The sequence below is a fragment of the Triticum urartu genome, chromosome 7A, assembly GCF_056163025.1.
Source record: "Triticum urartu cultivar PI428250 chromosome 7A, HENAU_Tu73, whole genome shotgun sequence".
NCBI classification, from domain to species: Eukaryota; Viridiplantae; Streptophyta; class Magnoliopsida; order Poales; family Poaceae; genus Triticum; species Triticum urartu.
The window spans coordinates 100254458-100277857 of NC_141879.1; the positions used below are offsets into that span (position 1 = coordinate 100254458).

The window sequence follows — 23400 nt, forward strand, 5'->3', positions numbered from 1 at the left end:
GGCGCGTCGTGACAAGGCAAGGCGTGGCGTGGCGTGGCGTGGCGAGACGGAGGAGCGCGCTTGTAGGTCTCCTCTTCTCATGCTCATACAAGTGGTAGAAGAGATCACCTTATAAAAAGGACAACTCTCTCTCAACTTTCAGGGTGGGACTAAACTGTAGCCTCACTCACTCCACTCACATGTGTGTATGAATGGGCCAAGAGAATTTTAGAATTTTAGTTGGGTTTTGGCCAAAGACCTACTAGCAAAATTCCAACAGATATGGCATGTGTACAAACAGCATTTTCATGTGCTATGACATGTGAAACAGCTGAGAGCTCTTTTTCTCCTCCGAGACCAAGAGATGTAGGAGTATACCATTTCTACACGTCAAGCATCTCTATGTGTATATATATAGAGAGAGAGATACATGGATGAATCAAAATATCAGAGTTAGTGGAGGTACAGTACAACACAAGGTCACAAGCACCCAAGCGTAGGAACGCAATGGTGAAGTTCACCGCACGCCGGAGCATGCCCGAGCCGGTGGCGCCGGCACGGCCAACACCACGCGAGACCAAGATCCTCTCCGACGTCGACGACTGTTATGACCTACGAGTATACTCTTTTGTGATCGAGTTCTTCCGCTGCCGACCAGGCGGCCATCCGACGACGACGCCGGCGAAGGCCGTCAAGGCGGCCCTCGCGGAGTCTCTAGTGTACTATTATCCCATTGCCGGTCGGCTGAGGGAGGTCCCCGGAAACAAGCTGGTGGTAGATTGTACCGGAGAGGGAGCGGTGTTCGTGGAAGCATCGGCCGACGTGGGCCTGGAAGAGTTTGGACATCCGCCACTGCGGCCACCGTACCCATGCGTCGAGGAACTCTTATGCGATGCAGGCGATACGACAGTCGTGGTCGGCAAGCCCTTGTTCTTCATCCAAGTATGATCAATATTCTTCTACAGTTTTCTTTCTGTCTTAGATAATTACCAGTGCATTGCAATGAGATATTGATATTCCAGTACGTTAGCCCATAATTTACCTATTCTTGCCTTTATTAATGTTCATGATTTACCTACCTAAATAAATTCAAGGATTTTATTTGTTAATCACTTAGTAAGAATTTATTGGTTTATCAAAGAATACACAAATTATTTGAAAGCCAAATAAAAGGTGTGACAGTTAAGATGGTTTAAAGAAAACTGATGAAAACACTAGAGATATAGAAGAAAAAATTAAAAGGGAAAGAAGAAGGGGAAACATACGTAAGGTTGGACAAAACACTCTGACTGACAGAGAAAAGAATGCTATTTTTTTTTCAAGTATAAGACATTATTTGGTGAGTTAATAAAAGGGATGGTTTAATGGTTTTAAGGAAAGCCGGTGAAACAAACTATAGGTGTATGTAGAAGAAGAAGAAAATCAAAACAGAAAGATGAAGAAGGTGCGTGCGTAAGGTTGGATGAAGCACTTTATCTGATAGGAAAAGGAACACTATTTTTCAAAAAAGTAATATAAAAAAGTAGAGATACTCATGAAACTAATTTAGTCCCCGGCTAGTATGTCATTAATTGGTACTACGGTAATCCCTCTGTCCCCAGCTAGTATGTCATCAATATGAGGTTCTTCTATTTCAAGGTTCAATTTTAAATATCAGTTGGATGGATCAATACTGCTTGACCAATACTATATAGGATGTGATGCTATGTTTTCTTTGGAACATCCACCAGGGGAGAGCGTTCCCACCTAAATATATTACTCAAATGTAGCTATAGTGACAAGAGAGACGAGGCGCGAGTGGACGATGCCATGAAAGGTTGTGGCATTTCTTGAGTCTCAAATCTTCCATATAATTGAAAGCACAACTGTAGGCCAATTGGTCCGCTCGCTGCCGACAAGTGTATGCCTTCCATACTTGTGGTAGAGATTGAGGGCAAGAAGTCGAGGTCCATTCAGATCAGTGAGGCAGACGATCAATGGATGGAGATATGCTCGGTGTCCTAACGGCTGGCATCCCACCAGCATGAAGGATCTTGTAGAAGAGGTTGGCTCTAGAATTGATCCCATCGCCGAAGAGGGAGCCTAACCAAAATCTTGACCTTGATGGGAACTTTGGAACATCTTGCATTAGAGTCTTCTACTTCCTTGAGAGTAGCTGAGTAGGTATGTTGTAAGCATTCTTGGCTGATAAGGGCATCCCGTGTGTAAGGAAGCACTCATTGTCGGCGGTGTTGATGATAAAGTCCCGCAACAACAAAATCACCTCATCCAAGTCTACCAAAGAACATTAGTCAGGTGGTTTCTTAGGTTAGCTAGCAAGCCACCGGCCTAACTTGTGAGACTAGTATGGTGGGGTTTATGTTGTGATAGAATAGGTTGGGAAGCTATATTATGGAGTTGACTAAGTAGTTGTTGGTGGTGAGAGGGTAAATAGTATTTTTTGTAGATAGGGAAGCTGGTGGTTTACTATTTTCCAGGGGAAGGAGGAGGTTACACTTCGTGATGGCTATGATAGTGTAATGGCAAGTGGAACCAGTGCACCCAAGGGAGGTCTAGAAGCTCAGGCAGTTTGAAAGCAGATTTCATGAGCAGGCAATTGTTTTGGAAGAGTAATTTTTTGTACCTAGATGATGGTTTTTTTTTACAAATATTTTCCGAGAATTGAGGCATCATTTCCTGGTATAAGAGTCCTTGGTTTCCATAAAAAGGCCCTACGAATCGCATAAATAGTATTTACAAGTCCTTTCATAAGGCGGAAAACAAATACCAAAGAGAGTAGAATGAGGCAAGCTTCGCGCACCAAAGAGGGTATAATAGTACGACGTAGGCCATCAGTAATTCAGGCACCAAAGAGAGTAGAATGAGGCAAGCTTTGGGCGAAGGTGAATGTGCAACCTGACCTTGCAGGTAGTTGCAAAATTAGCTTGTAAAGGAGCTGAAGGCAGATGTTGGTAGTTCATCAGGAGAGAGGGGTAGGCCAATGCAGGTCAGGGGAAGAAAGCGACATAGCAATTTTGGCTATCAAGATGGAAGTGAAGTGATCAGTGTTGAGTGTGAGAATGGTGGTATAAGTTGATGGTGAGTCCAGCCGTCAGGGCAAAATCATCAATGATGGATTTGACATGGATTACGCCCTGAGTGGAAGCGTGAGCTATAATAAGTGTGTCACTAGCATATTGTAGAGTGATTGAAGGAGGTGTCGGTAAATGGGGTGATGAAGAAGCTCAACGGAGTGTGCCTTAATCACCATCTGCTAAAGCAGGTCTACGACGATAATGAATGGGTGCGGGAATAGGCACATGTGCATTGAAAGTGCACGATTCAAACTAGAGGGGAACATCGAACAGTTAAACTTGTAGTAATATAATTGCGGATTAAATCCCACATAGCAAAGATGTTTTATATGAAGTTTGGATACTCGCCTCTTGACGAAGCTTGAGACTTACTTCAAGCAGACCATTCACATCATGTGTGTTTTCCTAAATCACTACTGCATGTAATTGTCTTTGGTTTTGCTAATTCTATGTTGGCCTTGATTTTCTTAAGTCTCAATAAATTTGAAAAAGTATGCCTTTAGTTTAATAAAAAATGTGAATGGGTGAACAAAATGCAGGTTACATTTTTTACTAATAAACAGAAAATTACTTTCCGAATCGATTGAGACTTGAGAAATATCAATCGATTTTGACGTAGACGGACCCGATTCTCCTTCTTAGCTACGCTCTTTCTCCTCCCGCAAGGGGTAGGTGACGTAGTACATGTTGAAAATTCAATTCGCTTCCTATTAGCGGCCACCCATATTGGCCTTATTACCCATTTTTGTATCTATATACACAATTTCATGGTGGAAATCTTCAACGCAACCCATTTCCCATTATGCAACCATGTCACTCCGCAAAACAGTTATTCCTGTCTCAAAGAAAGTTTTAATTTAATTATCGCTCTATTTGGGTTTCAGTTTAAATGCATCTTTCTTTATTTATTCAAATAAACAAACTTTGTGTGTACAGGTAACAGAATTGATAGGCAGAGGGTTCATACTTGGTTTCCAGGTATGCCATAGCATCGTCGACGGCTTCGGAATGATCCAGTTCATAAAAAGCATAGGTGATCTTGCACGTGGCGAGGTGCAACCGGCAGTGCTACCCGTGTGGGAGAGGCATATTCTGATGGCACGCACTCCTCCACGCATCACCGACATCGACCCCGCATACACACCGGTCCTAACTGGCTCCGAGCACGATGCCAACAGGATTGTCAACGACGTTATGCTATCAACGGCAGTCGAGAGCATGGTGCACAAGTACTTGCTCTTCAGTCCAAGAGAGATAACTCATTTACGAGGGTATATCGTCCCATCGCTTCTCACCAAACCCGCCACTGCCTTCGAGCTTCTCACTGCTGTAATGTGGCGTTGTCGGACGATAGCGCTTGGCTACGAGGTCGATACAAAAGTACGCCTCATCTTTACAATCAATGCCCGTGGGAGATGGAAGCGTGATTTGCCCATCCCACGGGGATACTACGGAAACGCCCTTGTGTACACCATAGCGGAGACCATGGTAGGTGACCTATGCGGGAAGCCACTCGGCCACATTGTGGAGCTAATCCGTAAGGCCAAGACCGACATGTCGCTGGAGCGGATGCGGTCAATGGTGGATATGATGGCACTATTGCGTGGGCGGCCAACTTTGCCCGCGCAACAAGTCTACTGGGTGACAGACAATAGTCACATTGAAGGTGACATAGTGGACTTTGGGTGGGCGGAGTGGGTTGGTGGTGGCATGCCAGTCCCGAAGCTATCAAGCTTCCACACTAGATGCAAGGATGTACATGGCGAGGAATCAATCACGGTTTCAGTCTTATTGCCAAGGTCGGTGATGGATAAGTTTGCCAGTGAGATCGCCTCCTGGTTGAACAAGGACAACGGAGGCAACTACTTTACACCTAGCTCCCTATAGTTATATTTATACTAGTATATCGAACACACACACATGCATAGTATGCGTACGTGATTGAACAATAAAGAGCACTACGATAAAGAAATTATATGTATCATAGTTATACATAACAATATATTTTTAGTATAGGTGCCACACTTCTGTAATCCCGGTAATATCATAGGTTTAAGTACTATGCAATAAGAGCCTTTTAGTTATGTCTATAACTACTCCTTCCATTCCTAAATATAAATCTTTTTAGAGATTCCAACTGGGAATACATATTAAGCAAAATGAGTGAATGTACACTCTAAAATATATCTATATACATGTAGGTTTTTGTGAAATCTCTAAAAAGACTTATATTTAGGAATGGAGGAAGTATATGTTTACCACATTATGTAACAGACAATTGTTGATATGTTTGTTTAACAGTCACAAATATTGGACAGCACAAGCGTGGGAACTTTGTTTGGCAAACCTTTCAAATATCAACAACTACACAAAATCGTGCTCTGGAGTCCTGCCACAACATTCTCCATCTTCCCTGTTGGAGGAATTAATGTGGAGCTATTTGCATGCATGGAGACGGGTATATGCATGGGATATTCCCTGTTGGTAGGGTGTGGAGTTACTTGCATGTATGGTATACAAGAGGTTTAATCGTAGAATTATTTCATAACTCATAACTTTGAAATGTGCTATCTCACAAACCATATATTTTTATTTATGACCCGTCTTTATTATCAACTTTGTTCAGTGAATGCTTCAAAAATAGCTCCTGCATGATATATTTTAGCGAATTTACTTAAAAGTTACCCCCCCCCCCCCCCCCCATGTTATATGTAGTTCCACTGACTAGTATGAAAATTAGCAAATTTAAGTTTATTTGGTTACATTAGGAGATTAGCAGGGCTATTTTGGTTCTAGATGTGTCACCCTGTGTTAGCACTAAATAATTGGGCCACACTATAGAAACTTCTAAAACTTCAAATCATCAAGCTAAACACTTATAGAAGAAATTACCAAATATGGCTATTCCTAACTAGTTGTGAGAGAGAAAGTCACTTGAACACAGGTATACATGTGAATACAAAGAATCTTTGTGGGACCAGCAAACAGTCGATGTGACATGAATGGCAGATGAGTGGAGCAGATATGGGTTGTGCGCGCAGCTAGTTAGGAAAAATCCATGTCCAGAAAGTGGTGGCGTCAACTTGGTAAACAAGTTGCCATCATAATGGTGCGTAGTTACCATGGTGGTTAGTTTTAGTTACCAGCATATGGTGGTAATGTACTTGCATCATATGTCCTGATAAAACCTTTGTCATTATTGCCCATCAGACGACACGCCGGGAAATTTGATTCCTCTCTATTCTACCGTGTTTGTTCCTTCCAAGTGCATACTCTAATGATCTAAGCTAACTTGATGAGTACGCCCACTGTTCTCCTCGCACAAAAAGAAGACTAATTAACAGCACCTTATGAAATGGTAAACAGTCAAACTCCACTCATGCATGCTTCTTATTCATCACAGCACCCGGTTCACAAACCATAAAGCAGCAACTAGCAAGCATGTAGCACTCAGTACGGTTCCACAAGCAGACTAATTAACAGCAGCGATTAAGGAGCAACCAACTGATAAGCTACTACTAGTACTAAGGATTAAGATGATCGAACAAAGCGCTCAGTGCTTAACAATCAGGCTCCCACCGAAGAAAGAAACGACTCTCGAACTCGCGCTGGTCGAACAGTGGCAGAGGGCGCTCATACCATCTGTCGCCCAGCAGCCGCATCAGCTTGCCGACGGCGTCGTAGTAGCCGCTGCACGCCTCCTCGCTGGCGTCCTTCGCCGCCACCTGCGTCATCGCCTGGTTCACGGCCAGCAGCTAGCCCGTGACCGGGGCGAGGTCGGGGCAGATGAACAGCTCATTTTCCGGGAACCGCTGGCGAGCGGAGAAGGGCGGCATCATGCGCTGATCGGCCGTAGCGTCACAGAAGAACGTGCAGCTCATTGCACGCGAAAGCTGCTGCACGCGGCGGCGGAGGTCCTCGTGGGTCGCCGCCTGGAGAGCCCGGACGGTGGACAGCGCCACGGCGTAGGGAACCCAGCGGAGTGCCGAGGGCCTGGCCACGCCAGTAGCGGGCTCGTAGTGGCCGCGGGAGGGAACATGGCGCCGTTGCGCGCCGGAGAGCTGGATCGCGTATCCTGACATTGTTTATGGTGAGGGGGGTGCGCTCTAATAGCTGTATGAGAGGCGCACAAGATACGCCTATTTATAGCACAGGTTGCAGTGGCGTCTACTGTCACTCCTGGGCTAATTCATCAACACTCCCTGTCAATGCAATGTAATCAATTCCTGCGTTGGAAAATAGGGGTTGTATTGGAAACCCAACGGCTCTTGTATTCCCGGCGTGCTGGTGCAAAGAATCACCTCATCTTGGAACTCGCTACCTGATTTAGTGCGTGCATAATTTCGAGAAAAGCTGACAACCATACATAGACTCAAAACAATGGCTCAAATTCGATTTGATGGAAGAGGGCATGCATCCTTTTCAAAATTCAACTTTGACTATAAATTAAACGACATTGCTTTTTTTAAGTGAATTAAACCAATATTACTATAGTAGGCCATGTAACTTGAAACTTACCTCGTACTTATATCACTGAAAAATTCTTTCATATACGCAGCAATTTGATTTTCATGACACACAAATCCACATTTTAGTAGTGAAATTATGGTTAAAATTATATTGCCGAAAGTATGTGCACCATTTTTTGAGTCGAAGGGAATACTTCTAAACAAGGCCACTGCTAGCTAAAACAAGAAAGCAAGGCCTACTCCAACATAGTTTTAATTCGCTATACGACATTTTTTATAGAGAAAAGGCCCGAATGGATTGTTGGGGAATGTAGTAATTTCAAAAAAAATCCTACGCACACGCAAGATCATGGTGATGCATAGCAACGAGAGGGGAGAGTGTTGTCCACGTACCCTCATAGACCGAAAGCGGAACCGTTATGACAACGCGGTTGATATAGTCGTACGTCTTCACGGTCGACCGATCCTAGTACCGAACGTACGGCACTTCTGCGATCTGCACACGTTCAGCTCGGTGATGTCCCGCGAACTCACGATCCAGTAGAGCTTCAAGAGAGAGCTTCGTCAGCACGACGGCGTGATGACGGTGATGACGAAGCTACCGACGCAAGGCTTCGCCTAAGCACTACGACGATATGACCGAGGTGGATTATGGTGGAGGGGGCACCACACACGACTAAGAGATCAATGATCAACTTGTGTCTATGGGGTGCCCCCTTCCCCGTATATAAAGGAGTGGAGGAGGGGGAGGGCCGGCCCTCCTATGCCGCGCCCCATGGGGAGTCCTACTCCCACCGGGAGTAGGATCCCCCCCCCCCTTCCATGTAGTAGGGGTAGGAGAGAAGGAAGGAGGAGAGAGGGAGAAGGAAAGGGGGGCGCCGCCCCCCCCCCCTCTTCCTAGTCCAATTCAGTCCAGAGGGGGAGAGGGCGCGCGGCCTGCCCTGGCCGCCCCTCTCTCTCTCCACTAAGGCCCATGAGGCCCATTAAACTCCTTGGGGGTTCCGGTAACCCCCGATACTCCGGTATATGCCCGAACTCACTCGGAACCCTTTCGATGTTCAAACATAGTCATCCAATATATCGATCTTTATGTCTCGACCATTTTGAGACTCCTCATCATGTCCGTGATCATATCCGGGACTCTGAACTATCTTCGGTACATCAAAAGACATAAACTCATAATACCGATCGTCACCAAACGTTAAGCATGCGGACCCTACGGGTTCGAGAAGTATGTAGACATGACCGAGACACGTTTCTGGTCAATAAGCAATAGCAGAACCTGGATGCTCATATTGGCTCCTACATATTCTACGAAGATCTTTATTGGTCAAACTGCATAACAACATACGTTGTTCCCTTTGTCATCAGTATGTTACTTGCTCGAGATTCGATCGTCGATATCTCAATACCTAGTTCAATCTCGTTACCAGCAAGTCTCTTTACTCGTTCTGTGATGGATCATCCCGCAACTAACTCATTAGTCACATTGCTTGCAAGGCTTATATTGATGTGCATTACCGAGAGGGCCCAGAGATACCTCTTCGATAATCGGATTGACAAATCTTAATCTTGATATATGCCAACTCAACAAGTACCATCGGAGACACCTGTAGAGCACTTTTATAATCACCTAGTTACGTTATGACGTTTGGTAGCATACAAAGTGTCCCTCCGGTATTCGGGAGTTGCATAATCTCATAGTCATAAAAACATGTATAAGTTATGAAGAAAGCAATAGCAATATACTAAACGATCAAGTGCTAAGCTAACGGAATGGGTCAGGTCAATCACATCATTCTCAAATGATGTGATCCCATTAATCAAATGACAACTCATATCTATGGCTAGGAAACTTAACTGTCTTTGATTCAACGAGCTAGTCAAGTAAAGGCATACTAGTGACACTCTGTTTGTCTATGTATTCACACATGTACTAAGTTTCCGGTTAATACAATTCTAGAATGAATAATAAACATTTATCATGATATAAGGAAATATAAATAACAACTTTATTATTGCCTCTAGAGCATATTTCCTTCATGGATTTGGGTTGAGGGGATTTAGGTTGAGGGGACTTGTTGTAGCTAAGCATCCTTCATTTAATGATTTTGCAACTAAAGTTCTTCATGCATGGTAGGCTTCTTCCATTTAAGTGTTTTTCCTAGGTTCGCGCGCTTAGCATTGTTTCTTTCTGGGGTCATCACAATCATCTCTCTCCTCTTAATTACCTTGTCACTATAGATTTTTTGCCTACATTGCAGCCTTAGCATCTGTATAAGGTGGAGCATTGGGAGGGGCTTTAGCCTGCCCATAATGGGTACTAGTAAGTGTATCATACAAAATATACACTGCAGTATATCTCACACTGAAGAATTTGAAAGATTTTCTACATGATGTTTTCCACTCCTTCACATCATGTCTAAGTTCTTATGTATGTTTGATCGCATGTTTATCACCTGTGCTATGCTTTCTTAGTTTTGACTTAATGACTTTGTCTTCATTCTGAACGACATGCATGGTGCAGCTTTTCTTTTTGCTGTGTATTTCATAACTCTAATATTCATCAAAACCTTACTTTTTTGACGAATTTGTAAAAATCTATCATTCACCTCCCCTCCGGTCGATAACTTGCACTTTCAAAGAACCTGCCCGGGAGAAGGGCAATAAGGTTTTGCGGAGCATCTTGGCGCGACTGCTCCCGATCCGTCCCCGTCTCCATGCTCCTCTGCTTCGACTACTTCCTATGCATTGACTCCATGACGAACGACGACAAAGCCGCCAAGAAGAAAGCCACAGACGATGTCGAGTCTGTTGTTGCTGTCACTGCATTGGTCTGGCAAGAGATATATGAATTAGAGAACTAAGGATCGTTGCTCAGCTGGTCAGGTACTTTGTGATGGAGCCAGTGCACCAGGGTTTACGTCCTAGACTTCATTCATTGGGTGTGTACGTGAGCATCTACGTTCATATTGTGTTAAAGAAAATCATGAATCATAGTGCTATGACCGAGCGTGGGAATGCAATGGTGAAGTTCACCGCATGCCGGAGCATGCGCAGACTGGTGGTGCCGCCGTGGACAACATGGCGTGAGACCAAGGTCCTCTCCGACTTTGATGTTCTGTGTGTCTTACGATCAATGGCTAGGGTTTATTTTCCTCCGTGGTGAACTCCCGCCACCGAGTCCCTATCGATCTCGAGTTCTATTTGAGGCCAACAGAGGTTTTCCCCTGCCTTGGTTCTCTCTTGTCAAGAATCAGGGCTGATGGCGCCCGCATGAGATGCATGTTCAACTACTGAAAATGGCACAAAACACCGTTTGACAAAGTCCGTCAGTCATTGACTTGTGTGCACCTCCAACTACCTTCTCTCTCTTCCACCAAACTTCATGTTTCCTTGTGTGTGATGATTTTGTTTCATGTTTAGATCATTTGGTGTGGAAACACATTAAACAAAGGATATCGAGATCTCTTGCATTCATTAGTCATTATTGACAATATCAAAGAGATTTTCTAGGAAATCTCAGGATTACCCGGTTTAACCAATGGTGTGATGAGCGCAAAACTATCCCTCATCACTTTGTTTGGTTAGCTACTAAACCACATGGATTGCCATGGATACGGTTCAATCCATTGAGGGTCATCCAAGCCGGGAACAGTTCCATGTGGTTCACAATTTTCATGTTTAGTTTGGGCAAAGGCGGGTGAAATCCCGGCCCAAACCACGTCGATCCGCTCCATTCCACGTTGTCCAGAAGATCCGAGTCCCCTTCGTGGAATCAGTCCATTGGAGGCAAGCGCAATTAACCTACGAAGAAATAGGAAGCGTGGCGAGGCGGTGCCTCTGGCAACGACGACAACAATGAGCGGCAACACAGGCCACTGACAACGACGACGGCTTCCTTCTCTACCAGGGGTCTTCCCGTAAAAAATGCGAGGCCCCACGGCGGTACCGCGGTGCTAGAGTCGCATGAGGGGCCATATTAGGAACCGCAGATGTTACATATTTTTGTGCATAGTGACCGTATTGAGAGGTTTTCAGGTACAGGAGCAAATGTGTAGTGCGCCAACAAGTCAAGGGACGAATCATGTGATTTTCTCTATATGGTCGAGCTATTAACGAATGGTGGCGGGCTGGATCGAACGAACTTGTGAGCATCTGTGCGTCATACATAGATTGTCAGTGTGCACAGTACTTTCTGTCTTGGTTTATTAGTCTCCTTGGATTTAGTGTCATATTCTGTCCATGGTTTTAACTCATAAAATATAATTATGCATAGCCGAAATAATATTATCAAAAACTATATTCAAATGCGAATCCAATGATATAAATTTTGGTGATATTTTATTAGTTAAATCTACAGTCCAAATTTGACACAAATACGAAAGGGGCCAATAAACAAGGACAGTGATATTACTATTAGAACCTGGAGTAGTATGTAAAAACAAAAAGTGACTTGCCCAAAAAATTCAGGCAACTATACATATCAAAAGTCACTTGCACTTGAGGTTCAAAAAAAGTCACTTAATGTGTCGACTGCAACTGTTGTGGACAAATATAACTCAAATGTGCAATTTTAGAGTTATAAATAGATTATAAATCCATCGAAATCACTACAAAAACTAGCTACAACAAAATTTTCTGCCAACTCGGGTTGATGACCAGTTGGATTCTAATCAAATAACTTGATACCTTTGATCCATTTAATTCCTTTGCCTACATCCTCACACTCCTTGACATGGCGAGACAGCTCCTCCTTGTTCACCGCCTTCCCCCGGCACTCCACATCGGGCGTCATGTGGAAGCACGGCTCCATGGACACGGCGCGCACGCACGGCGGCTCGGGCACCTTGCCGTCTTCCGGGATCATCAGCATCGTCGGCCGCAGCCCCGCAAGGCTGCTGCTCATGTAGCCAAACGTGGACGCCCCCGTGGTGAGCAGCACGTCGGAGAAGCTGAGCAGGTAGATCTCCGCCAGCGCCTTCTGGTTGTGCGTCCGCTGCCCCATGATCTGCCGCTCCTCGTGGCTCGGCTGGAACACCCCCACCATGTCGCCGCCCTTGGCCGCGTGCTCGTAGTAAGTGGACTTGATCCTGTCGTAGTAGTCTGCTTGCAGCGACGCGATCAGGATGGCCTTGGATTTGGAGCCGCCGTGGTCGTGGCTACTGCTGCTCGCTGCAGCGTCGCCATCGACGACCTCCGGCAGTATGTGCTCCTGTCGAGAGCACGCCATGATCTGGCTGTACATGTCGTCGACGGGGATGGTTGCCCAGGAGAACATCCTGATCTGCACGCCGATCCTCTCCTCCGCCTGGGCCATGTACGTGTGGTAGTACCTGGTGATCATGCCCCAGACGGAGTTGGACGGGTGGAACAGGTACCGGCCGAGAAGGTGCGCCACGCTCTCCTTGGCCGGGAACAGCCTCCGGAGCTCAGCTTCGAACTCGGCCATGTCGTACAGCGCCGGCACGAAGTAGAAGTCGTTCTGCACCAGCAGCCAGTTCACCTTGGCCAGCACGAGCTGGTCGTCGTTGCAGTAGAAGAGCCGGTCCGAGCGCCGGAGGTCGTGCGCCAGGTGCAGGTACACGTACGGCGGCACCGATCGCGCCGTCGCCTTGGCCGGGTCGTTGGCGATCTTCTTGCCGTCGAGGAGGTTCCCGTACGACTGGTTGGAGCCCACCCCGAGCCAGGACATGTCGGCGACGGGGAAGTCCGGCGGGAGCACCCAGGTACCGGGGAACGGCTCGCAGAAGAGGCCGGTGAAGTCGTCCGTGGAGTGGACGAGGAGGACGCGGTCGGTGAGGAGCGCGTAGAGGAACGTGCTGAGCAGCGAGAGCATCCGGTTGCCGAGGCCGTTGTAGGGGATCCACACGACGTAGTTGCACTCCGCGTCCTCCGTGCTGCTGCTGCTGCCGGACCGGAGGTGGTCAACGGACCTGGCGTACGGCGGCGTTCCGGGGCCGCACCGGCTGTGCCGCGCCTCGTAGTCGCGCAGCTTCCGCAGGAGGTGCCGCGACGGCGCGTACGGGGAGTGCTTGTAGTAATGCGGGGACTGGTAGCGGCCGAGGCACGCGCGCCGGTCGGAGCCCGGCGAGAGCAGGCCGCCAAAGAGCTCGTCCGCACCGGCGGCGCTCTGACGAGAGACGTTCAGTAATCCTGAGGAATTATCAAGCACGAGAACTTGCAATGTTACCAAAATTTGATTTATGCGAGACCATCACGAGATCAGATGATTAGATTTCGTTCATGTGCCCAACCCCAAATTGGATCAAGCATTAGCAAGCTTGTATTGTGTTGTGGGGATCGGCAAAGCTGGACGACTTTTGCACCTAATCGTGAGTACACATATGCAAATCGACCACGAGAGAGAGAGAGAGAGAGCTTGCTTGTACCTCCACCCATGGCGGTCAGCTTGGCGGCGTTCTGCCACACGGCCAGCGCACCCGCCCGGCCGCCGAAGAGGAGCGCCATGAACGGCAGCGTGAACAGGCACGCGATGAGCAGCACGCCCGCCCTGCCCATCCCGTCCCTCCTCCTCGCCGGCCACGCCGCATCCGCCACCGGATGATCTCCCGCCTTCTTGTTGCCGCTCATGTCCTTGATCATCTCCCTAGCACAACCACATGCGCAGTATACGTCAACCGATCGGGCCACGAAAGCCCCGCTGTTTTAACAAGATCCGTAAGCTCGTCATGGGATGGATCGATTAACGTCTCCGTAGAGTTGCGTCGCGTGATCCGCGGCGATTCGCTTTGGCGTGCAGGTGGGGTTGACCTCACCCGGGGTAACCGAGCCAGCATGTCGTGGGAGCGTCGTGGTTGGACTTGGAGGCTTGGAACCAGCATGTGACGGGCGCGCGTGTTTTTGGGACTACTGGGCACGATATATATGAAGGCAACTCTTCGCACACTCGCCGATTTTATTTACTCTCAATATTAGCTTTTCTCAAGTCAAACTTTGTAAACTTTGGCTCAAAGTTTTAGAAAAAATTACTGTATTAGCTTCTACGATATCAAATCAACACCGTTAGAGTCATTGTTGAATATATTTTCACACTATATATATTAGCTAAATACCCGTGCATTGCTACGGGGATGAAACATTATTTGAAGAGTGGTGCCATGTGACAGATTGTCTTTGCCTACGGTGACGTTGACTGTGTTGTGACGATTTTGGTGGCTAATTAGACTGGGTGCATGCGAAGCGACATATTATAGACGGTTTTAAAAAGGAATCTCTACTATTAAGGAAAATACGGTTTTTAAAAATCTCTACCACAAATAATACTAGTAAATGCCTACGTATAATGCACGTTAATATTAGGCAGTATATTAATTGCACGCATATATTAGGTAAGATATTATTTGTGTGTTAATTATATGATTAATGCAAACACTAATATTTGATATGGTATTAATTAAGTGCTCACCATTGAGGAACCTGAGTTGTTGGATTGATCTGGTTTGATGGCCGAGATTAGTTCGATCTACCCTTTTGAATCTTTTTATACGGGTATAGATGCAAGCCTAGTTAATTGTCTGGTGAATTAGTTAATTGCATTAATCACTTGGTTTTTAAATTGATTTGGCGTAAAAAATCACGATTTAAACATTATATCGCTAATTAATTGTATTAATGACTTGATTTTTCAATTAATTTGGTGCTCGGTTTTCAAGTTTATTTTATTTTTGCAGTTTTTTTAATTAATGAATATGTGCCGAACGACGAAGTACCAACTCCTCTTTTACGGTGAATGGTAGAATGTTCGTGCATTGCTATGGGCTATAACGCATATATAAATGAATCAAAAAAAGATTAAAATCATTTCCAAGGTCGAAGCTCATTTCGAACGTGTTCGGACATCAAACGACGCCCAGTAGGCCCCCCAAAATTCAACCGTTTGAGCAATCCGGATCCCTCAAATCCAGACCATATGTGGGGGAGAAATGTCATTGTCCGGACTATCCACCAAGTTATCTCCCAGGCACGGGCTCAACACAGAAACCCGACCCCAAGACGCATCCTTCCTGAATATTCTTATCATGTCTTTTAAGTATTTATAAATTATATAAGTCAAAAAAATCTTGGTATAACTATTATTGAAGTAAGAATATTATTTTGTAAATGGCAAACATTTATATTATATTTAAGTCTTTTATTGTTTACCTTTTTATTATTTCTAAATGGTGAACATTTTAATTTCATATGTTTTGAGTCATTTTATTATTTTTTTGTGTCTTTTAGTTATTAAAATAAAAAAATTAATTTTAAATATTTCATTTTTTATTTTTTAGTTATTAAATCAAGAATATTTATTATTTTGAGTCACTTATTATTTTGAGTATTTTATTTTTTGAGTCTTTTTATTGTTTTTAGGTGGCGGCGTTGTTTTATTTTCTCTTCTGGCCCACTAGCCTATTGGGACAAGCCGAACAATGTGTCTGACGCTGGTCAAACCAAGGGGGCCACACCCCCTCGCCCCACTTCTCTCTCTGCCTACCCCTCTATCGATCCCCTTTTGTCGACGATCATCACTGGCCGATTCTGGCCATTTTTGTCAATATCTGGTGTTGAGGTACACATCTACACCTCCCCCTCTCGTTGATGTATGTCGTAGACCAAGTCGTTTTGTTTTTTTTGCTCCCTGAGGTCAATCCCGTTTGATTCCCAATGCTAGGGTTTCGGCAACGATGAAAACGACGGCAGGTGAAGGCGACGGAGTCACGGAGATGCAAGCAAACAACGATGCACCTCGGCGAGCATCTCCCTCCGATTTTCTAATCAACGCCATGGCCATTTAGGAGCCACCACCATTTAGGATTAATTAGGTTGAAATAGCTCAATTAGTTGCATATGGTGGTCCATTGCTGATCAAATATAAAATATATGCAAAATGTGTGCTATTATATTATTATTATTTACATACAACAAAAACTGCAATTTCAGTGCAAAGTTGTGTGCAAGTTTTTCTTCTTCTTCTTAAAGAGTAATACCAATGCCACTAATTAATGTCTCCTTATAAAACTTCATTATTTTGATTTTGTCCCAGTTATTATTTCATTTTATTTATTGTTTAAGGGTAATATTATTGTCACTAGTTCGTTTCTTCTCAGGAATCTTATTTTTTGCGAAATTTCACTACTATATGCTTATTCTTGCATATTTTCAAAAAGTGCAATCTGTGTGCATATTGCGTGCATTTTTTTCATTGTTTGTGATTCAGTTTATTTTTTCTAAACGGGTAATACCAATGCCACTAATTCATTCTTCCATGCAAAAACCTCATTGTTTCAAAAAAAACTGTACTTTTTTATTTCATTTTTACTTTTTCAATGGTAGTACCAAAGCCACTAAATAATTATTCCTTCGAAAACTTCATTATTTGATTGTGTTTTAGTTTTTCTTTTATTTTCTTTCTTTTTAAAGGCTAATATCAATGCCACTAATTCATTTTTTTGGAAAACTACTACATTATTTTGATTTTGTTGTAGATTCTATTTCATTTTCTTTCTTCTTGAATTGTAATACAAATGTCGGTAATTCACAATTTCTTAGAAAACTACATTATTTCAACTTTGTTAAGTTTTTATTTATTTTCTTATCTTTAATGGTAATAACAATGCCAATAATTTATTACTTCTTAGTAAAATTTCTTCCTTCTTAGTAAAATTCATTCCTATAAAAATCCACTATTATATAATTATTCATGCATATTATAAAAATGCCTTTTTGTGTAAATTGTGCCAAAATTTTGTCATTATTTGTTTTAACCTTTTCCATTTTCTTTTTTCTTAAAGAGTAATACCAATACTACTAATTCATTATTTCCTAGAAGATATTATTATTTTCGTTTTTATATTATTTTCTTTCTCTTTAATGGTAATAGCAGTACCACTAATTCATTCTACTCGGGAAACTTCCGTTTTGCAGAAATTCCACTAGCATATGCTACTATTGCATGTTATAAGAAGTGCAATATCTTTTTAAATTGTGTGCAAATTTTACCTCATATATTTTTATTTTGCTTCATTTTCTTTCCTCCTAAACAGTGATATCAATGCGACCAATTCACTATTCCTTGGAGATCTTCATTTTTTATTTTTTGACGAATTTTATTTTTGTTCATTTATTATTTAATGTGACACGACCACAAGTATTAGAATTTGAGGCCACTCGCCATTTTTCTTCTTTTGTTTATTTAGTCAACACCTCACAGTAATTTATAGCATGGCAACTAAAAAAATTATGATAATCTATGAATATTTAGAATATCGACAGTAAAATGTTAATTACGCTAATAATTCACAAAAATTAATATGATTTTTTTTCATTAGTGGGTATTCCAATATTTAATTTCACAATATTATCTTGTGAAACAAATAATTAAATTCTCTATAGCAGGCACATGAAAAGTACGGTACCTGGCGTACGCATAAAGTAAAGTCGATCGATTGATCCATCACAGATGATGCAGTCACCTAGCCTGGGCCTGCCTTGCGTCATGATAGATCAACCCGGCCGAGGTCGTGCACTGTGCTTGTTTCCCACAAATTTGTGAACATTTTTTAAATCCTAAACATTTTTGAATTCATGATCTTTTTTTTACTTCACAAGCTTTCTCAATTTATTGTACACTTTTCGAATTCACAAACACACTTTTAAATTCATGTAAATTTTTTTATTGATGAACATTTATTTGAATTCACAAACATTTTACTGAATTCATGAACATTTTTTGAATCCACAAACAATTTCCATATCCATGAACATTTTTCCACAAACATTTATCGAATCCATCAACATATTTTTGAATTCGTGAGCATTTTTTGAATCCATGCATTGGCGGTTGTAGATGCTCTAAGTGCCTAAGTGCTAGGAGTATACTTGTAGTGTATATCTAGTACTAGGGGCCCTAATGCATCGGCAAGTAGCCTTGCAAGTTACACTCCACTCATGAATCATAACACAAATACGCGGTCCGGTTGGCCAACTGAGGTTCGCTTGTTCCAAAATTCTGTGAAGCGGAAATCCTCGTGAAGTCGGGATCATGCGCGGAGGCGACATCCAGCAGGGCACGGACGCAGAAGACGAGCAGGGAGTGGTGCTAAAGCCACTGAATTGGGTCTCATACCTTCACTAACTGAGAGCAACCACTTCATCCTGTCGACTGATGATTTCACAAATGCCTTCACGTATATCTCCCATGGTAGACCTTGCATGTCCTTTATCTAAGAAGTTCTAAAAGAACACCATTCAACCATCCGGTGATAAAGATCATCATCTCTAAATATATAGTATTTGAAAGCCATCCACCAAATGGTCTTTCCCACCCTTATGGTATTTATTTATTTTTGAAACGGAGGTAAAAGATTTGCCTCGTCCATTAAATAAAAGAGGAACAGAGTTTAGAGTTTTACAATAACACCGACATACACAGCATGACGATTACTCATGCAAGATAATAGTCCCTAGTCTTTTAGCACCCGCGGTAACCCAAAGCTTTGTCTCGTCCATGATGATGTTAAGAAGGATAGGCGGCGGCGCGCACTTGTGCCGGAACATCCGGGCATTGCGCTCATTCAAAATGGTCCAAGAGACAAGCATGATGAGGGAGGTCGAGCCTCTTCGGTTGGGGACATGTTTGCCAGTTCGCTTGTCCCACCATTCGTGGACAGAGTCGGCAAGGTGCCAGTCAGAGGTGTCCATGTGAGTAAGGCCAAACTTGGCGACGATTGACCTCCATAGCTTAAGCGTGTAGCAAAACTTGAAAAAGAGATGTGCACCAGTTTATTGTTCCCTTTTACAAAGAGAGCAGAGACCATAATTTGCTCAACCCCGTCTCTCCAAACGATCGGCGGTCCAGATCCTATCTTGGAGGACCAACCAAGCAAAAAAATTACCTTCGGGGTAGCCCAAACTTTTCAAACCATGCAATCCATAGGGGAAAGAGTTAATCCAAGGAACTGGGCCTTATACGCGATGGCCGCCGTGTAGATCTCATCGTTCGAGTGCTTCCAAACAATGTCATCATCAAGTTGCTCATCAAGGTGGACGTCATTCACAAGCATCCATAGAGTGAAAAATTCCCGGATGTGATCAGCAAAGACGACGGTGTTGAAGATGATTTTGAATATCCATGCATCACTTTTGAGAGCTTTCCTCACCTTCCAATTCTTTTTCCTCTATCCTTTTTGGACTCCCCTTGGCTTCTCGGGCGCACGCCCAAGGATATTGAACCCTTAGGGTGTTGGCTCCTCATGAAAATCGAGATTCAGCTAGCCGGGTTGGTGATGGTGGCGTCCTCCGAGTCATTCCTTAGGCCACTTCCAATGCATAGGTGCTTAGATAATGTGCTAAGCATATAAAAAGTTTAGCAACCAATGTCCACAATGCATAGGTGCTTCACTTGTTGGTGCTAAGCTCCCCTCATTTAAGAATTTAGCAACGAAACTATTTCATGCATTAGTGAGTTTCTTTCATTTAATTGCTTTTTCCTAGATTCATGTGTTTGGCATTGGTTCTTCCCGGGGTCATCAAACTTACATCTCTCCTCTTTATTACCTTCCCACATCAGATTTTCTTTTGCCTACATGACAGTCTTAGCATCTGTACAAGATGGAACATTGGGGAGGGCCTTAGCATCGTTTAGAGGAAAGACTACTTCCCTGTCTTGGTTGGGCACTTGGCTTTGGCCCTGTTTGGATCCATGGGTTAGAGTTAGTTTGGACGCAACTAACCCAAAAATATCCAAACAGGAGGGTTAGTTTGGGTTAGATGCGTCTAACCCATCCAAAAAAACTAACCCACCCAAGAGATGCTTATTTGGGTTAGTTCTTCTAGGGACCACTAAAAAAACATTTTTTTCTCTCGCTCTTCCTGCAGTAGATCCCTCTTCACTTCCTCGAAGCTTCTCGTCCTCTTCCTCCCTCCCCCCTCTCGCACCGCTCGTAAAGGCGCCTTGCCGTATCCGCGCTCCATCTAACCCTGCCATCCAAACACGTCTTTGGTTAGAGTTAGTTCAAGGTTAGAATCTAACTCTAACCTCTAACTGAGTTAGAGTATCTAAATAGGGCCTTTGTGGTGGAGCGGCTCAGAGAAAGTCAGTGGTGGTAGCGCGTCGCTTAGCGGTTATTTGTTGCTTAGGCGTGAGTCTCCAGGAGCGCAAAGTACGCCGTCGCCGGTACTTCCCACATGTCGCCTCCCTTGGGATTGGTTGGATCCTGCCACCAATCCTCCAAAACTTCTAGACACTTAGGCACTTAGGGCATCTACAGCGGGACTTGACAAATTTGACCCCTTATACATTTGCAGCGCGTCCGGGCACACCCGTCGGCGTATCCGGACAGGCCTTCATATTTCCGTCCTGGCATTCACATATCTTAAATCCGGACTCCCAAATCCGTACAAATACATGCACGTCAATCATACAAGCCAATGTCGCACGTAAATAGCAAATGTTGGTACAAAGTATAGATAGTGTTTACATAAAATTATTTTAAGTGTCAAACTCAGCATTGGCTCTTTGGTTGCCATTGTGGGTTCACATGTGCTCCACAAGATCATTGAATAGTTGCGTGTGCACCTGCCGATCTCAAAGATTCTGATGCATCTGCAAAAAGTTCATCGGCTATGCCGCATCTTGATCTTTTGGAATTTCAACTTGTTCTTCAGGTGCTTCGAAATCATGGGTTTGGGTTACACCATCACCTCATCCTTGACAATTGTTTTGTGCAGAATACCACAACATGTCATCAGCTGCCACAAAGTTTCTAATTTCCATATCATTGCAGCGCTCCACATAATTCTCCAATGAGTCTGAAGCACACCAAATATCCTCTCCACATCCTTTGTAGCCGCTTCCTGTGGATCGGGCATGACGGCGGAGTGCGAGACGGACGACGCGGAGGAGGAAGAAGAGAGGAGATAGCAAATGGATCCGGCTGGTCTTCGGGATGAATTTTGTGCAATTTGGGGTGAAGTCAGGTTGTCGGGTCTGACGTGACGGACGTCCGGACGCCCCTATATCCGCATTATATTTAGGATGGATATGAGAGGTACCGGTCAACCCTGACGTTTGAGGGCCGTTTAAGGGGGCCGTCTGGGTCAAAAAATTATGACCGGACAATGACCGGACGACCCGCTCAGGCATATGAGACGGATTTGATATGCCCGTAGATACTTTTACGGGTGGGGGCGTATGTTGACCCGAGAGACATGCTCGTGGCACGGGAGTGTCCAACATTGATTGAGACGCGGCCATGCTGCTCTACTTGGGAAAGTAATTTCCTTGTCATGTTGTCGTGGTGTGAGTGGTGGATAATCTCTTATTAGTGTTGTATGCCGAAGGGCGTTCTACTAGCCGCTTGCCTATCGTGATATGAGAAATGATACGCCCTTTCACGGTGTGTATTCAAAAAATAATTATTATTCCGAGCGAAAGTGTTATTTTTTTTGCGGCAAAGCGAAAGTGTTACTTTAATCTTGAGCACAAATGCACATGCATGAACAGTAAATTCAAAGAAAAAGTTAAAACAGTTTAAAAATCTTTTTTTTTGTGAATGAACATCAACAAGTTTTTTAAATCAATTAATCAACAAGTTTTCGAACATCCAGCAATATTTCGCTCCGGGAAGACATCCTGAGGTGTGTGCAAGAAAAACAAAAAAAAGTGCGCTCCAATTTTTTTTAGTCCCAAATTATGTTTCTTTGTACAGGCCTCCAAGGATGTCTTTTCAAAGTGAAATTTTGCAGGATGTTAGAACTTTTATGATGTTCATACATAAAATCATATATTTTAAATTTCTTTACTATTTGTTCGGAACTTACTGTTCATGCGGGTGCATTTGTGCTCAAGATTAGATACTCCATGTCCGATTCCGAGCTAATTTAATTTGAGCTAATTTTGATGTATGACAATGAGGTTCAGATTTAGACAACGAAGTTTTGTAGAATGAATAACTTAAATTTTCATATAGCATACAAACATAAAAGTTGGAAATAATTCCTTATTTAACACTATCTTAAATTTCGTTTCCTTATTTGACACTAAAAAACTTTTTCTTCCCTATTTAACAGCGAGTCTAAATTTTATGCCTTTTATTACATTTTTGTCCATTTTAAGTCTAAATAAGACCGGAAAAGACTCTTTTATCCTTCATGTGATTTGTGTGTGCGTGGGGCAGTAGCACACACGCAACATCAGTGCGAGAAAGTAGCACACACATAGCAACACACACGCACGTGCACGCACACAACAACACACACGCACGCAGGGGCGAAGCCAACAATGTGGCAAGATTTGGTGCCCGCCATACCTAATATTTGGTGCACATACTTAGTTGTATGATATACTAGCTAGCATACTCCTGTATAGTACGTGTTTGGTTTTAGCTTAGCCGTGCGTCCGTGCCGGCCCTGCTGGTCTGATTGCTGATAGATAATGGATAATGGCTAATGGGCCGTGCTCCTTGATCAGCATGTGCCTTCAGTGCACTCCACACGTTTCCCCTTTAAAAAGAGTACACGCAGTTTGGTCGTATTTGTTGAACACAAAGTTATATGTACTATTCTAGCGAGCTCTTGCACAGTTATATTATATATGATTTTGCCCTTCATAAACTCTGCCACACCTGAAAAATATTTCTGTCCTCGTCACTGCACGCTCGTATCACACACACACGCACGCAGCACGGACGTACACAACACATATGCACGCAACTGCATGCGCGTGCGCACACACACATGCACGTACACACCCACTAGCAAACACACACGTACACATGCAGTAGCAAACACACACGCACACACACAGACACTCAGCAGTAGCACACACGTACGCGCGCGCACACGCAACAGCACACACGCGCGCACACAAACAT

General features: G+C 43.8%; 2 protein-coding genes and 1 pseudogene across 2 annotated transcripts; 1 reads left to right on the top strand and 2 right to left on the bottom strand.

Annotated features, from left to right (window-relative positions):
* The first annotated feature begins 444 nt into the window (after nt 1-444).
* LOC125518413 (acyl transferase 1-like) lies at nt 445-5110 on the top strand. Its single transcript, XM_048683264.2, has 2 exons — nt 445-921; nt 3990-5110. The coding sequence occupies exons 1-2, from the start codon at nt 487-489 to the stop codon at nt 4938-4940; spliced, it is 1386 nt and encodes a 461-aa protein (XP_048539221.1). The 5' UTR covers nt 445-486; the 3' UTR covers nt 4941-5110.
* Nucleotides 5111-6412: 1302 nt separating this feature from the next.
* LOC147958250 (uncharacterized) lies at nt 6413-7156 on the bottom strand (annotated as a pseudogene).
* A 4803-nt stretch (nt 7157-11959) lies between these two features.
* On the bottom strand, nt 11960-14366 carry LOC125522386 (putative fucosyltransferase 8). Its single transcript, XM_048687445.2, has 2 exons — nt 13915-14366; nt 11960-13678 (listed from the first exon to the last, which is right to left on the bottom strand). Exons 1-2 carry the CDS (start codon nt 14126-14128, stop codon nt 12195-12197), a joined length of 1698 nt encoding a protein of 565 aa, XP_048543402.1. The 5' UTR covers nt 14129-14366; the 3' UTR covers nt 11960-12194.
* Nucleotides 14367-23400: the final 9034 nt, after the last annotated feature.